The following is a 16,185-nucleotide window of genomic DNA, read 5'->3' as shown; positions in this document are numbered from 1 at the left end:
ATTACAGTTACTATTTAGTCGGTAGAGAAATCCTGCACGCCTTCAGGACTGCAGTCAACACGCTGGACCAATTTCCCAACTTCCTGAAACAGAGTCATGACTACTGAACTGGTACTGTAGGCTAAGGCCAATATTGTTGGGGGTAACATGGCTTGCAGAAAAAAATCATGTGAGTGCAAAATAGAAGTAGGCGAAGCCTACAGGCTACACATCTATATATGTGACAAAACCAAGAAATGACTACTGTGACTGCTACTGTGCATATTTCAGAACAGCAGCAATATTTACAACAGCAACGTCACAAATACCGGTAACTCAACATCTGGAAATAAATTCAAATAGTCAGTGAAATCAAGCTGAGTGAGTGATTCCTCCTGTTGCTGTTGTTGTTCACTACATTCAGGTGATGTTAGACAGAGGACGGGGTGGGGCTTAACTCTAAACAAGCAGTTAGCTAAACAAACACAATGGGCGCTTTTCTGAAACATGACTCATTAAGCTCGTTGAATAAGTGGACGGCGACTTGTCAGAACCGACAAGGAAGTGGTGTTGGTGGTGTTGGTGGCAATAACTCACAATAACTCACAATGTGCAACACACGGAGTTATCGATGAGGCAGCAGCTTGTATCTCTCTCTGGACGTGCATGTGAGGGAGTGCGCACCACGGGGCAGCCCCCCCCCCCCCGCCCCTCAGTGTAAGACAGAGCGGAGCAGCAGCGGACAACACACAGGAAATGCGTACGGTAGAACTTATATAAATTAATCATCCTGTTTTTAAGTACTTTTTAAAATAAGATTATGGTATTGCATGTTTTTAAGTCTTTCTCCAATTTGTTCCATAAATTACCAACCAGCTTCCCTGCAGTATTTACTATAGAGGAAAGCTTCTTTCTTTGCTGCACCTTCAGGTTGCCAAACCAGGCAGCTATAGTATATATTAAACTGCAAAATGCTTTCAACAAGACCTCTGTATGTCATTTCCAATATGTGTCTACTTACACCAAAGCTCTTCAGTTTTCTAATTAAAAACAATCTCTGGTTCGCTCTCTTAAAGACACTTTCTGAGATCTGGGCGGCTCAGGACCAGAACCAAGTCCCCTGCTCCACACCAAGGGTTAAATCACTGACACACACACACACACACACACACACACACACACACACACACACACACACACACACACACACACACACACACACACACACACACACACACACACACACACACACACACACTCTCCTCTCAGCTCCTCCTCTTCAGTCTCAGCTGCCGTTGGACTGAGAACCAGAGGGTCAGTCTGGTCTTTGGTTCTGGTTCTGGAGGATGATGAGCAGCAGAGGAGGAGACACCTGAACACCTGAGGAGCAGGAAACACTCAGGTAACAACACCCATCCTTTCACAATAAAAGTCTGTCAGTCGGTGGTCATCTGATCTCAACAACTTAAAAATCATGTCTAGAACGCCAGGCCTTGCTTGTAAAAGACATTTTTTTCATCTCAAGCAATCTGCCTGGTAAAATAAAAGTAAAAAAAAGAACTATAAAGAGGCTAAATGGAGTTCTGGTTCGGTCCTGATCCAGGATCGAGTCGTTCTGTAGGAAACGTCTGGACATTAAAATACTTTCCACAGAGAGTCTGGATCTACAGTAGCGGTTTAAGTTTAGCACCAAGAACCAGGGACATAGTTAGCTTAGTTTAAACTTTGTGTTTTTGCATGTAGCCACTCAAGAATAAACTGCACTGCTCCGCCGTTTATTTTAGTAAAGAAATCATCCCAACAAGGACAAAGTGTTAGTTTCTCTCTGTGATGGGATAGTAATGTCTTTCTGGGATGTTTCAGAGTTAAAAACACAAAGTTTCTACTGTTTCTACTCTCCACTATATGAGTTCAGTGGTGTCTCTAAGGATTCCAGTCATGTACCAGAGATATCTGATTGTTTTCTGACTGTTTGTTGTGGTTGAAAGAATTGCCCCCATGGGTTAGCATTGTGGCTAACGCTAGCGCCGGGTAGCCATGGTAACTCTGGTTTGCCTCATAGACTGTAAAGAGAATGGACGTAGCACCGTGACGTCCCCCATTGGTTTGGGGGAGTCTGTTCTGTGTCTCTACTACGGGGGTTTGAGCCGCGCCATGTTGGATTCTACTTCCATATTTGGAGCGGTGCGGCGGTTGGCCGGCCGAGAGCCCGCCCACTGGCCTCGAAGCAGCGGTCTCCGGACCTGTCACTCAACGTTTCCGCACCCTGATTGGCCAGAACTTAAACCTAATAATAGTAAAACGGTAGAGTTTTAAAAAAATTCACCCCCCTCAGAGTGTGTGCGGGGGTAGAAACTATCGATTGAGACCAAAAAAATAAAATGTACCAGGCTGTAAATATGTTTTTTTAAGCTGTAAAATCGGCTATTTTAACATGGGGGTCGATTGGAGTTGCTCCCTTCTGGAGCCAGCCCCCAGCGACAGCCGAGGGGATTGCAGCTTTTTGAACGCGGAAGTGAGCTTCACTTCTCAGACCGACAACTGCCCCCTTGGTTTGCCTGCAGCAATTTTAGTCACGTTTTTTGCTCCAACCAACACTGGGTGACCATCAGGACAACGATTTATGGTCAAAAATGACCAGAATTCTCCTTTAATGTAACGTAATTAACTCAAACCCTGTCTGACCTCCTCCTCTGCAGGATGTCGTCTAATTGGTCCGTTGTGATGTCAAAATCTTACCAAGAATATTTGTCTTATTTCTAGTCAAAACAAATCTCATTCTAGGCTACTTAAAATCAGACTCATCATATTAAAAAGCAGCTTGTTTTTAGACACTTTTTACTTCTTTCAAGCAGATTTTCACTTGAAATAAGTAGAAAAATCTGATAGTGGAGCAAGTTTTTCTTTCTTATTACAAACACAAAAAACTTCCTTTCACTGGCAGATTTTTCTACTTATTTCAAGTGAAAATTTGTTTGAAACAAGTGAAAATGATCTAAAAACAAGTTAATGTTTAGGTGATGAGTCTTATTTTAAGTGGAAAGAGTTTAGTTTTGACTAGAAATGAGACATTTTGACAAGAAATAAGACAAATATTCTTGGAAAGATTTAGAGTTTTTGCAGTGTAGGAACATACAGCCTGAGTTGAATTTACATGGAATTGTCCTTTAATCACAGAGTTTACCTCCTCCTCTTCCTCCTCTTCCTCGGCAGGATGTCGTCTAATTGGTCCGTTGTGACGTCATTAGCCCCGCCCACCACCACGGCCGCCCCTCCCCTCCCTAACTCCTCCCACCACCACTGGGCGACGCCCACCTTCACGCTGGCGGCGCGGCTGCGTGTGGGCGCCACGGCGGTGCTCTTCCTGTTCGCCGCCTGCAGCAACGGCGCCCTATTGGCCAGCGTGTGGCGTGGGCGTGGCCGGCGGCTGGCGTCCCACCTGCGGCCGCTGCTGCTGAGCCTGGCGGCGGCCGACCTGGCCATGGTTGCCGTGGCGATGCCGCTGGACGCCGTGTGGAACGCCACGGTGCAGTGGTACGGCGGCGACGCGCTCTGCAAGCTGCTCTGCTTCCTGAAGCTGTCGGCCATGTACGGGTCCGCCCTGGTGCTGGTCGTCATCAGTCTGGACCGCCAGCACGCCATCCTGCGCCCGCTGCACGCCCTGCACGCTCACCGCCGCAACCGCCGCATGCTGCTGCTAGCATGGAGCCTCAGTCTGCTGCTCGCCGCGCCTCAGGTAAGGTCCGCCGCATGCTGCTGCTAGCATGGAGCCTCAGCCTGCTGCTCGCCGCGCCTCAGGTAAGGTCCGCCGCATGCTGCTGCTAGCGTGGAGCCTCAGGTAAGGTCCGCCGCATGCTGCTGCTAGCGTGGAGCCTCAGGTAAGGTCCGCCGCATGCTGCTGCTAGCATGGAGCCTCAGGTAAGGTCCGCCGCATGCTGCTGCTAGTGTAGAGCCTCAGGTAAGGTCCGCCGCATGCTGCTGCTAGCATGGAGCCTCAGGTAAGGTCCGCCGCATGCTGCTGCTAGCATGGAGCCTCAGGTAAGGTCCGCCGCATGCTGCTGCTAGCATGGAGCCTCAGTCTGCTGCTCGCCGCGCCTCAGGTAAGGTCTGCCGCATGCTGCTGCTAGCATGCTGCTGCTAGCATGGAGCCTGAGCCTGCTGCTCGCCGCGCCTCAGGTAAGGTCCGCCGCATGCTGCTGCTAGCATGGAGCCTCAGGTAAGGTCCGCCGCATGCTGCTGCTAGCATGGAGCCTCAGGTAAGGTCCGCCGCTGCTGCTGCTAGCATGGAGCCTCAGGTAAGGTCCGCCGCATGCTGCTGCTAGCATGGAGCCTCAGGTAAGGTCCGCCGCATGCTGCTGCTAGCATGGAGCCTCAGGTAAGGTCCGCCGCTGCTGCTGCTAGCATGGAGCCTCAGGTAAGGTCCGCCGCATGCTGCTGCTAGCATGGAGCCTCAGGTAAGGTCCGCCGCTGCTGCTGCTAGCATGGAGCCTCAGGTAAGGTCCGCCGCATGCTGCTGCTAGCATGGAGCCTCAGGTAAGGTCCGCCGCTGCTGCTGCTAGCATGGAGCCTCAGGTAAGGTCCGCCGCATGCTGCTGCTAGCATGGAGCCTCAGGTAAGGTCCGCCGCTGCTGCTGCTAGCATGGAGCCTCAGGTAAGGTCCGCCGCTGCTGCTGCTAGCATGGAGCCTCAGGTAAGGTCCGCCGCATGCTGCTGCTAGTGTAGAGCCTCAGGTAAGGTCCGCCGCTGCTGCTGCTAGCATGGAGCCTCAGGTAAGGTCCGCCGCATGCTGCTGCTAGCATGGAGCCTCAGTCTGCTGCTGGCCGCGCCTCAGGTAAGGTCTGCCGCATGCTGCTGCTAGCATGGAGCCTCAGGTAAGGTCCGCCGCATGCTGCTGCTAGCATGGAGCCTCAGGTAAGGTCCGCCGCTGCTGCTGCTAGCATGGAGCCTCAGGTAAGGTCCGCCGCTGCTGCTGCTAGCATGGAGCCTCAGGTAAGGTCCGCCGCATGCTGCTGCTAGTGTAGAGCCTCAGGTAAGGTCCGCCGCTGCTGCTGCTAGCATGGAGCCTCAGGTAAGGTCCGCCGCATGCTGCTGCTAGCATGGAGCCTCAGTCTGCTGCTGGCCGCGCCTCAGGTAAGGTCTGCCGCATGCTGCTGCTAGCATGGAGCCTCAGGTAAGGTCCGCCGCATGCTGCTGCTAGCATGGAGCCTCAGGTAAGGTCCGCCGCTGCTGCTGCTAGCATGGAGCCTCAGGTAAGGTCCGCCGCTGCTGCTGCTAGCATGGAGCCTCAGGTAAGCTCCGCCGCATGCTGCTGCTAGCATGGAGCCTCAGTCTGCTGCTGGCCGCGCCTCAGGTAAGGTCCGCTGCTGCTGCTGCTGCTAGCATGGAGCCTCAGGTAAGGTCCGCCGCTGCTGCTGCTAGCATGGAGCCTCAGGTAAGGTCCGCCGCATGCTGCTGCTAGCATGGAGCCTCAGTCTGCTGCTGGCCGCGCCTCAGGTAAGGTCTGCCGCATGCTGCTGCTAGCATAGAGCCTCAGGTAAGGTCCGCCGCATGCTGCTGCTAGCATGGAGCCTCAGGTAAGGTCCGCCGCTGCTGCTGCTAGCATGGAGCCTCAGGTAAGGTCCGCCGCATGCTGCTGCTAGCATGGAGCCTCAGGTAAGGTCCGCCGCATGCTGCTGCTAGCATGGAGCCTCAGGTAAGGTCCGCCGCTGCTGCTGCTAGCATGGAGCCTCAGGTAAGCTCCGCCGCATGCTGCTGCTAGCATGGAGCCTCAGTCTGCTGCTGGCCGCGCCTCAGGTAAGGTCCGCTGCTGCTGCTGCTGCTAGCATGGAGCCTCAGGTAAGGTCTATTGGTGCCTTCATGTGCTATGGTAATTATGGTAAATACCAAAAGGCGAAGTGAAAAGTGCACATGAACACCCTCTCATGTGGTATTTTCCACTGGGAAACTCGTAGAATGTTTTGATGCCCGAGCTGCTGAGATGAGAATAACCTTTGACCTTTTCAACATGGTGGCGAGCAACGCAAGATTGGTTAATGGTAAGCAAGGCAAGCCTTTAGAAAACAGTTAGCAGCTATTCACTTTATGTATGCCTGCATGTACAGTAAAAGATAATTCATCTTCTTGCTGTAAGAGATGAACTAGGCTATCCAAGATGGTTTTACCCCATAGATATATACACGCAGATGCCGCACGTGTAGGCCTATATATCTATGGTTTTACCCAAGTAACAAGTCTGAATCTGTGTGTCCACCATCACATGAACACAACACACTGATAAATACCAATTCACAAGTGGAAAATACCATCTGTACCACAGCACATGAAGGCAGCATATGTTCTCATTGGCTGGATAGCATGATATATTATTATATATTAGGCCCATATTGGTCATTCCAGAGTTGGGGGACAACTTAGGGACCAAAACACCTCAACATTTTTACTATTTATTTGATCATTTTCTGCTTTATATTTAAGAAACTCAGATCGGCCTAATTAATCGTCAAAAAAGGCAGTTGCTAACATGAAATAAAAGAGAGGACTTACCTTTTCTCTGCTAAAAAGGTTTTGGGGTTGTGTGGATGTTGTGGGACACAACTTCAGCGCAAATTTACTTAAAATATGTTAATTAAACTAAGTGTTTTAACAATTAAAAAAGACAGATATTAACAAATCATACCAAAAAACTAAGATTTCAAACCTGTTGTAACTGCTATATTTGACCTGCATGTTGGTCATCAAGAGAAAACTGCCATTGTAGGGGGTGCTTAGAGTTATTTAGTGTTTTAAATCATATAGCTTTATGAACCAGTTTTTGTACAACTATATTTATAGTTTGTCTAAGAATAATTATAATTTCTTACCACAAATGCAAGTTTTGGAATTTCATGTTTGATTTATTTGAAAGTGAATGGATGGGGCATGAAACGTCTTCCAATTCTGGGATGTCCCATATGTTGAGAAGGAGCCGACCAATCAGAGCGGAGGCAGGAAGTGAGGATGAAGATGATGAAGATGATGAAGATGAGGTGATGAGGTGGTCTGAGTGTAGTCCAGGTCCAGGTGGAGGTTCTGCATGAAGGTAAATCCTGAGCTCTAATCCCTGGAGGAATGCTCTGAGGGATTAAATGTGCAGCACCTCCTGCTGTTAGCTCGGGCTAACGGCTCCCCTTGGTTTCCATCAGGAATGCTAGCAACGCTAAGAAGCTACTGCAGCACCTCCTGCTGTTAGCTCGGGCTAACGGCTCCCCTTGGTTTCCATCAGGAATGCTAGCAACGCTAAGAAGCTACACGCTGGGAAAACTGTTGAAACAAACACAAGTGAAGTGAAGTGAAGTGAAGTGGACTCTGGTGGTCCTGAGACTCCAGAGTCCAGAGTCCACTTCACTTCAGAGTCCAGAGTCCACTTCATGTGTGAAGTGTGATTGTGGTAGGAGTAAAGGAAAAAAACAGCCCCATTGGGGTGTATTGTTGTCAGCACCATAGACTTTATACAGTAAATAATGATGAGAATTAAACATATTTCCCCAACTAGGATTTCTTAGGACTTTTAGTATGTTGTTCTAGACACCTCATAGAAATGATGGATGGTGAAAAACATTCTGTAACAATTAGTCTGTCGGAAAACGCTATTTTACCTGGACTATATGTTCTAGTTTACTCTCTACACTATGTTCCTATTTCTGTGGTGAGTGAGTTTCTACAGTTAGTGTCCTCTCACCTGTCTCACCTGTCTCACCTGTCTCCTCTATCCTCTCCTCTATCCTCTCCTCTGTCCTCTCCTCTGTCCCCTCTGTCCCGTGTCCAGCTGCTGGTCTTCCGGGCGGTGCGTGTGCGACTGGAGGACGAGGACTTCACCCAGTGTGCGACTCACGGCAGCTTCGGGCGGCGGTGGCAGGAGACGCTCTACAACATGTTCCACTTCACTACGCTGTTCCTGCTCCCCCTGCTGGTGATGAGCTGCTGCTACACCCGCATCCTGCTGCACATCCACCGCCAGCACCGCCACAACACAGGTAACACACACAGACACACACATCCTGCTGCACATCCACCACCAGCACCGCCACAACACGGGTAACACACACAGACACACACATCCTGCTCCCCCTGCTGGTGATGAGCTGCTGCTACACCCGCATCCTGCTGCACATCCACCGCCAGCACCGCCACAACACAGGTAACACACACAGACACACACACCCTGCTCCCCCTGCTGGTGATGAGCTGCTGCTACACCCGCATCCTGCTGCACATCCACCGCCAGCACCGCCACAACACAGGTAACACACACAGACACACACATCCTGCTGCACATCCACCGCCAGCACCGCCACAACACAGGTAACACACACAGACACACACATCCTGCTGCACATCCACCGCCAGCACCGCCACAACACGGGTAACACACACAGACACACACATCCTGCTCCCCCTGCTGGTGATGAGCTGCTGCTACACCCGCATCCTGCTGCACATCCACCGCCAGCACCGCAGAGACACGGGTAGACTTACTGCAGACTGATGTGTTGATTGTATAACATGTATTTCTTGATGTAAATGTGGTGGTTTGTGTCCGTAGGCTCCAGAGCCAAAACACTTTCGGACACTACTCCGCCAAACAGTTAATTACTTATTACTAGGGGTGTAACGGTACACAAAAGTCACGGTTCGGTACGTACCTCGGTTCAGGGGTCACGGTTCGGTACGGTTTCGGTACAACAGACACTCTTGAATGTAAAACTGAAATCTGTCTTGTGTTATGAAAGTAAAAAAAAAAATAGAATATAAAATTAAACAAGTGCATTAGGAGTGTTATCATGCCATTCATTAATTCTAGAGGAAAAACACTTGCACTTGACAACTGACAACTATTACAAACAAAACAAAACAAGAAACTAACATCAATGTTGGTTTACACAGTTAATTTAGACTAGATGCCAGTTGCTTTGGTGATGTTTCTGGTCCTGCCTGTGTTCATGTCAAGAGGCCTAAAAGCAGTGGGATGAGTTGTTGCACACAAGTTGTCTTTTTTCTTGCACCAGTGATCAACATGTGGGAGGGTGTAGGGTGGGGGGGTGAACATGCACTACGTGTTTGATGCGTTTCTAGCGACGCAGCGCGCATCCGTGAAATAGCGCCGAGTCCAACGGACTTTGTCCGGTCGACCAGTCGCGAGCTGCTACAGTCTTTGGTCGCGAGCCACCGCTGCCGCCGTTGTGTTTCACTGAGAAGCCACACGGTGACATAAATGAAGCAGACAGCTCTCCTCCTCTAAATTCTCCTCCTCTAACTTCACACTCTCATCACTTCTCTTCTTCGTCTGTTATGACGGCTGCTGGCAGCTTCGAGGCTCATTACCGCCGCCTAGATTGGAGTGAGGACTCGACTTTTTTTTTTTTTTTTTAATATTCATTCAGACGTATTCGTTGTGTGACTGTGTGCACCGAACCGTGACCCCCGTACCGTGACGGCACGGGACGAATACATATACCGTTACACCCCTACTTATTACGTTGCATAATTAAAACGTTCCGACTGCGAGCGTAACGGCCGGTATAGGTACCATAAAGTACGCTAGCTTAAAGGTCATAGCTACAACTTTTTCATCAAAAGGATTCATTTTTCAAAAATAATGCATCCACAGAATGTCTAGAGGGGTGTAGAATAAAAGTATTAATTTTACTGAATTTTGTTTTATAGTATATGAATAATTGTTTAATAAATTTTGGCGGGTCCAAAATATATAAATATTTACATCTGGTTACGTTGGCAACGTCTTTTTTTTTTTGTTGAATTTTTTTAAATATTGTGCAATGTACATTTGTTCGCCTTTTTTACATCCAGAGAGTCCAGGTTTTGAAAAGGGTTTAAGTTCACTTTATAATGGAGTATGTTCATTTATAGGCTCCTACAGTATTTGTGTGCAGATAAATGTTAAAAATGCTAAAGACTAAAAATCCAGAGAATCGGCAATATGGTAGAATCACAATTTAAATCGAATCGCCATCCAAAAAATCGTAGAAGAATGGAATCGGGAGAAAAGCGTATCGTCCCAGTCCTACTAGATAGTGAACATTAATAATCACTAAACATTCAGACACCACTACAACTGGTCACTATGTAGAGAGTAGGGGGGTTTGCCATCCGTGGTCTGATGGACAGTCAGTCAGGTTGATTGATTGATTGATTGATTGATTCTTTACCTGTGTGTGCACCAGTCTTGACGTAGCTCCGCCCCCTCCCTCTCTCAGCAGGTGAGTCGTACCTGCGGCGCAGCGGCACCGACATCATCCCGAAGGCGCGGATGAAGACTCTGAGGATGACGGTGGTGATCGTGCTGTCCTTCGTGGTGTGCTGGGCGCCGTACTACCTGCTGGGGCTGTGGTACTGGTTCCATCCGGCCATGCTGGCGTCCACGCCCGAGTTCGTCCACCACTTCCTCTTCCTGTTCGGGAACCTCAACACGTGCTGCGACCCCGTCATCTACGGCCTCTACACGCCGTCCTTCAGGGCCGACCTCGCCCAGCTGGCCGCCGCGCTCGCCGCCTGCTGCCGCCGCCGCCGTACCACCGCCTCGCCGCCACGCTCTGCAGACCGGCCGTCCAGCAGCAGACAGACTTCTAACAGCAGGGGAGGAACCGGCCAATCACAGGCCAGCAGCACTCAGACACAGACCAATCACACGTTCCACATGTGATGTTTAGTTCAGGGGTTCTCAACTAGTCTCACTCTGGGCTCCACATTTTCCCATAGTCATTAAAGGGACAACCAGGAGTTTCTATTCAGTTATAAAAAAGTCTGATATTAATGTGGATGAATCTCCGTTACCACTTGTTAATGGTCCATTTTAGATAAATCTATGGTTTTGTCTCTATGGTTATTTTGTTATTATTATTAGTGGTGGAAATGCTGGGCGAGACGACCAGCGTTTCTTTACTTTCGGTTTCGTGGCGAGTCATGAGAATAACGCCGCCGTATGAATCTCCGTTTATGGTGGGAACTACGACGGTATGTGATCGTCTTCCAACCTCTGACTTTAATTCTTGATGAATGAAAACATGAGTCTGTCTTGCACCGGTCAAAGAATTTCACGGTGCGGAGGCTCATAAATGTAGTGAGAAAACACTTCACTTTAACAAAACTCCTGGTTGTCCCTTTAAGTTGCGACCCACTTTTATAGAATTCAAACCACGATTATTATTTTTTAAAGCCTTTAAAAACTCATTTTGCTCTTTATTGAGCGGGAACCTCAACACGTGCTGCGACCCCGTCATCTACGGCCTCTACACGCCGTCCTTCAGGGCCGACCTCGCCCAGCTGGCCGCCGCGCTCGCCGCCTGCTGCCGCCGCCGCCGTACCAACGCCTCGCCACCACGCTCTGCAGACCGGCCGTCCAGCAGCAGACAGACTTCTAACAGCAGGGGAGCAGCCGGCCAATCACAGGCCAGCAGCAATCAGACACAGACCAATCACACGTTCCACATGTGATGTTTGGTGTCTGTGACCGAGTCCGTTGAAGGCTGCAGCCGCTGAACTGGGACGCAGCTCATGGAGCGTTTCATTTGTCCAACTACTTCCTGGTAGAAAACCAGCATGAGAACAATAGTGACGGACGAGAGTTTCACTATATTTATCTCATTTTTCATGTCACTATATCACCGTTTAGACTAATCTGGTGTTTGTAAAGTTTATAAAACCAATGATTGGACAAACATTACTATTTACGTGTGCACATTTTTGTAATTAGTCATGGTTATCATAGATTAGCCGGGCTAACGGTTAGCTACCTGTTTAACTTTAATAACTCAGTGACTCAATAAACGCTCCATGAACAAATATTTTCTCCAGCGGATATCTGAGTTCCAACATGACTGAGCTAACTGGAGTAGTTTCATGTCGTGTCCCACAACGGGAGGGTTTTAACAGCTGACGTCCTGCTGTTAGCTTAGCTACTGCCGTTAGCTTAGCTACCGTTAGCTTAGCTACCGTTAGCTGTCCCTGTCAGCTGAGCCACTGATGCTTTCTAGACACTGTGATTCCCCCAAACTGAATAAATACAACACATAGCAACACAAAACACACACACACACAGAAATAGTAATGTTTCTTCAGTCATTTCAGATTTGTCTAAACCAGGGGTCACCAACCTTTTTGAAACCGAGAGCTACTTCAAGGGTCTCGAGCAATATGAAGGGCTACTTGTTCGATCCAAAATATAATGTTGCAATGTTCATCTTAAATATAATACAAATAACAATAATAATGATGAAAATAAGTATAATGTGGTTTGAAACACATGCAAATGAAATAAAAACGTATCTTCACAAAAATATTCAGATTAATCTCAAAAATCTACAGTCCAGAAAGATTTTTTTTACACACAGCCTGTCCACAGGCTCTTCATGCACATTGTTGAGATTTTGTTTTTAGTGCGTTTTAACACCGCATTTCCTCCTTTTCTCTTCAGGCATGGTCAGCAGGATAGGTAGGCTACTTGTCAAATGGCGTGTAATAGCCGTTGCTAAGCAACCGGGCATATTCATTCATATTTTTTTTTAATTTTTATCCCACAGACTTCAAAATTCACTAGATGATTAATGAACCCATTTTAGGAAAAGTCATGAACTGAGAGAAGTGGAGGTTTTGTTTTAACAGAGTTACACATATTTAAAAACCCCAGGGGGGTAAAAATGACCCCTTGGCGGTTCTAGTGTTAAAAACCCCACAGGCGGAGGTGGACATTTCCGTCCGACGAAGGATCCTTAACGTGTTTATTTTTCATTACGAGCCCAAAAATTGGACTATCATTCTGAAATTCGGGACATCCAGAGTTGACCCAAAAATACACCAACTTGCCAAAAATCAGCCCCCAGTGACCTTTCCTTTGACCGTGGGGGGGGGGGGTAGGAAAGAGTGCCAGGTGGACAAAAATGTCCAGGGGTCATCTGGATGAGAGTGAACTATGTATGCAACTCGGGTTGTTTTTCTTTTGCTTTGTTCTGAAGTGAATTAAAGACGACTCTACTTGAAGATCCATCTGTTCCAGTGTCATGTTTTGAGTTTTGAGTTTATTCTACTTAAATGAAGAAGAAAAGTTTAAAGGGATAGTTCACCCAAAATTCAAATTTCACTCATTATCTCCTCCCCCTCATGTGGACTAAGAGCTGGGAGAAGTTTCCTCCGTGCCTTCTCGGAGTTACAGGGGGTCCACACAGCAGTATATTTGTCCATATAATGGTTGTGAATGGGGCTCACTTTTCTTCGTCCAAAAAGACACACCAAAAAACATCCAGATACCTCCATACTGCTCGTATGTAATGTCCCTCTTGTGTTGAAGCCGCAACATGAGAAACTGTTCCGCCGGTCAATGCAAATCACGCGAGATTTGGACGGACCAAGAGCAGTGAACTGAGACACTGGGAGCTTCCACTACAAACAAGCTTAAAATATAGACTTCATGTCGGGGCTTCAATACAAGAGGGACATTACAGACGAGCAGCATGGAGGTATCTGGATGTTTTTTGGTGTGTCTTTTTGGACGAAGAAAAGTGAGCTCCGTTCTCAACCGTCATATGGACATGCAGTGCTGCACGGAGCCCCGCTGTAACTCAGAGAAGCCACGGAGGACTCTGAAACTTCTCCCAGCCCTTAGTCCACATGAGGGGGAGGAGATCATGAGTGGAATTTGAATTTTGGGTGAACTATCCCTTTAACAGCGCTAAAGCCAGAATTAAAACATCTTTTAGCAGCTTTACTGCTATGGCTGTCAGTTGCCGCGAAATGGTGATAGCGAGGCTAATTTCTGTTAGCCCGTCTATGGTGTTTTACAATATACATTAGCATTAAGCTAGCGGACATTATGCTTAGTTGTGAGTGGCTGTGTGTGAAATTTGAATTTTGAGTGAACTATCCCTTTAAAGGCCCAACTAGGATGATATATGTTCTATAAATGTTTTTTTCTTCTCCACTCCGACTTCCTGCTTCCGAGGAAAATGGAACGCTCCGTTGGTTTTCTTGTTACTCACATCATCATCATCCAGCCCAGTCAACGTGGTACCTGCTGAACTCACTCTGTTGTACTGTGTGTACTTGTGTGTACTTGTGTATACTTGTAATGATGTAGCTGATGATGTCATAGTTGTCATAGTAACCGACAGTGATGAGGTCAGAGGTCACGGGTGTTTTTTTTCTACGTCACTTTATTTGGTTTCGTGTGTCGTCGACAGACAAACAAACAAACAGACAACAGGTTCATCCTAACTCGTAACCGCGGTAACTGCGGTCGCCGTGGTTACCACAGCGTCGCAGTCCGTCTGCTCCTGAAACTTTGGAAACTTTTGCGACATCGGAGAGAAAATAAATGAGTTAAAGTTAAAGCATCAGTGTTCTCATTGGTTCTCATTAATTAGTTCTCATTGGTTCGCTACTCGTCTACGCTCTACGGACTCTACCTACATCTTCACATCGGTCACCTAGCAACAGAAATAAAGTCAACTAAACAGGAAGTGGGGGGGGGGGGGGGCGGGGCAATAATTAACATACCACCATCATTAATAATAATAATAATAATAGAAAATTAAAACAGTTTTTCATTTGGCTGGAAAAACTGGAGGAAGAAAAGTTCTAGAAAAAGAACAGAAACATCGACTTCATCAACTTTGAGGTTCAGTTTAAATCTCCAGCTCTGACCTCTGACCTTTGACCTCTGACCTCTGATGGACCAGGACCAGCACCAGAACCAGCAGGACCCGGATCAGAATGAAGTCTGGGTCTGAACCAGGTCCTGCAGATCGACTGGACACTGCAAAAACTCAAAGTCTTTCCAAGAATATTTGTCTTATTTCTTGTCAAAATGTCTCATTTCTGGTTAAAACTAATCTCTTTCCACTTAAAATAAGACTCATCACCTAAAAATGAACTTCTTTTTTAGAAAATCTGCTTGAAAGAAGTAAAAAGTGTCTAAAAACAAGCTACTTTTAATGAGATTTTACATATAATGACATTGGTTTGGCTAGAAATTAGACATTTTGACTAGAAATAAGACAAATATTCTTGGAAAGATTTTAAGTTTTTGCAGTGAGTCTGGAGGAGAACTCACTGCTGCACTGCAAAAACTCAAAATCTTTCCAAGAATATTTGTCTTATTTCTTGTCAAAATGTCTCATTTCTAGTCCAAACTAATCTCTTTCCACTTAAAATAAGACTCATCACCTAAAAATTAACTTGTTTTTAGATCATTTTCACTTGTTTCAAACTAATTTTCCAATTGAAATAAGTAGAAAAATCTGCCAGCGAAAGCAAGTTGTTTTTGTGTTTGTAATAAGAAAGAAAAACTTGCTCCACTATCAGATTTTTCTACTTATTTCAAGTGAAAATCTGCTTGAAAGAAGTAAAAAGTGTCTAAAAACAAGCTGCTTTTTATGTGATGAGTCTGATTTTAAGTAGAATGAGATTTGTTTTGACTACAAATGACATTTTGACTAGAAATAAGACAAATATTCTTGGTAAGATATAGAGTTTTTGCAGTGGAGGCTCAGGGTCTATGGAGTTGGATCTGTCTCATTAATTAATACCTGTAAATACACACATGTCTAGTTTTTAACTTGTAGTTTGGTTTTTACAAATACTATATTGTGTATTTGTAAATATATAATTTTCCATTTGTAAAAGTGAAAGTTCTGTTAGTGGATCAACCAATCACAGTGACGTACTTTTGATCCGTTCTTGTCTAAACCCGAAACACGTTTTTACAGATTCTCTTAGTAAAAAGCAGCATAAATGTTCAGGTATTGATGAGACAGGTCTCAGCCAGGAGGCCCAGAGGTCAGAGGTCAGAGGTCAGAGACAGGAGCTGCTCTCTGAGGTAAAAGCGTCTTCATTACATTTTTTTGGTTCTCGACTCGTTAAACATGAAAATATACAAACTCTTCTTCTTCTTCTTCTTCTTCTTGTTCTGCTGCTGAAATATAAAAGCTTCTTCTTCACCTGTGGAACAGGAAGTGACAACAAACTGTTTTGTTTTGGTCTCCAGACGTCGTTCAGCTCCACGTCACAGGTCAGTTCAAACATGGCCGACAGGAAGTTCTGTGGCAGCTACGTACGGCAACTCCACTTGGACAAACTTAGTTGAATTGACTTAGGATCACTGCCCTGTGTGCGTCGCCACAGACGCTTTATCTTTTTACTTTCTTAGTCATGTAAACT

General features: G+C 46.7%; 1 protein-coding gene across 1 annotated transcript; it reads left to right on the top strand.

The window, feature by feature from the left end:
• The first annotated feature begins 3,193 nt into the window (after positions 1–3,193).
• gnrhr3 (gonadotropin releasing hormone receptor 3) lies at positions 3,194–11,469 on the top strand. Its single transcript, XM_085803282.1, has 4 exons — positions 3,194–3,715; positions 7,784–7,991; positions 10,236–10,674; positions 11,223–11,469. The coding sequence occupies exons 1-4, from the start codon at positions 3,194–3,196 to the stop codon at positions 11,467–11,469; spliced, it is 1,416 nt and encodes a 471-aa protein (XP_085659408.1).
• Positions 11,470–16,185: the final 4,716 nt, after the last annotated feature.

Source organism: Trachurus japonicus, chromosome 16 (assembly GCF_045865225.1).
Source record: "Trachurus japonicus isolate A0001 chromosome 16, Traja_1.0".
In the NCBI taxonomy this organism is placed as follows: domain Eukaryota; kingdom Metazoa; phylum Chordata; class Actinopteri; order Carangiformes; family Carangidae; genus Trachurus; species Trachurus japonicus.
Note: the sequence above shows the minus strand (reverse complement) of the source record. Positions and strands in the feature narration are given on the sequence as shown.

What these genes read in the sequence shown, in the direction of transcription:
- gnrhr3 (XM_085803282.1), top strand. Translation starts at nt 3,194, where the DNA reads ATGTCGTCTAATTGGTCCGTTGTGACGTCATTAGCCCCGCCCACCACC. An exon ending in CCAGCACCGCCACAACACAG is followed by an intron (nt 7,992 to 10,235) that starts GTAACACACACA and finishes CTCTCTCAGCAG; the next exon opens with GTGAGTCGTACCTGCGGCGC. An exon ending in ACCAATCACACGTTCCACAT is followed by an intron (nt 10,675 to 11,222) that starts GTGATGTTTAGT and finishes CTCTTTATTGAG; the next exon opens with CGGGAACCTCAACACGTGCT.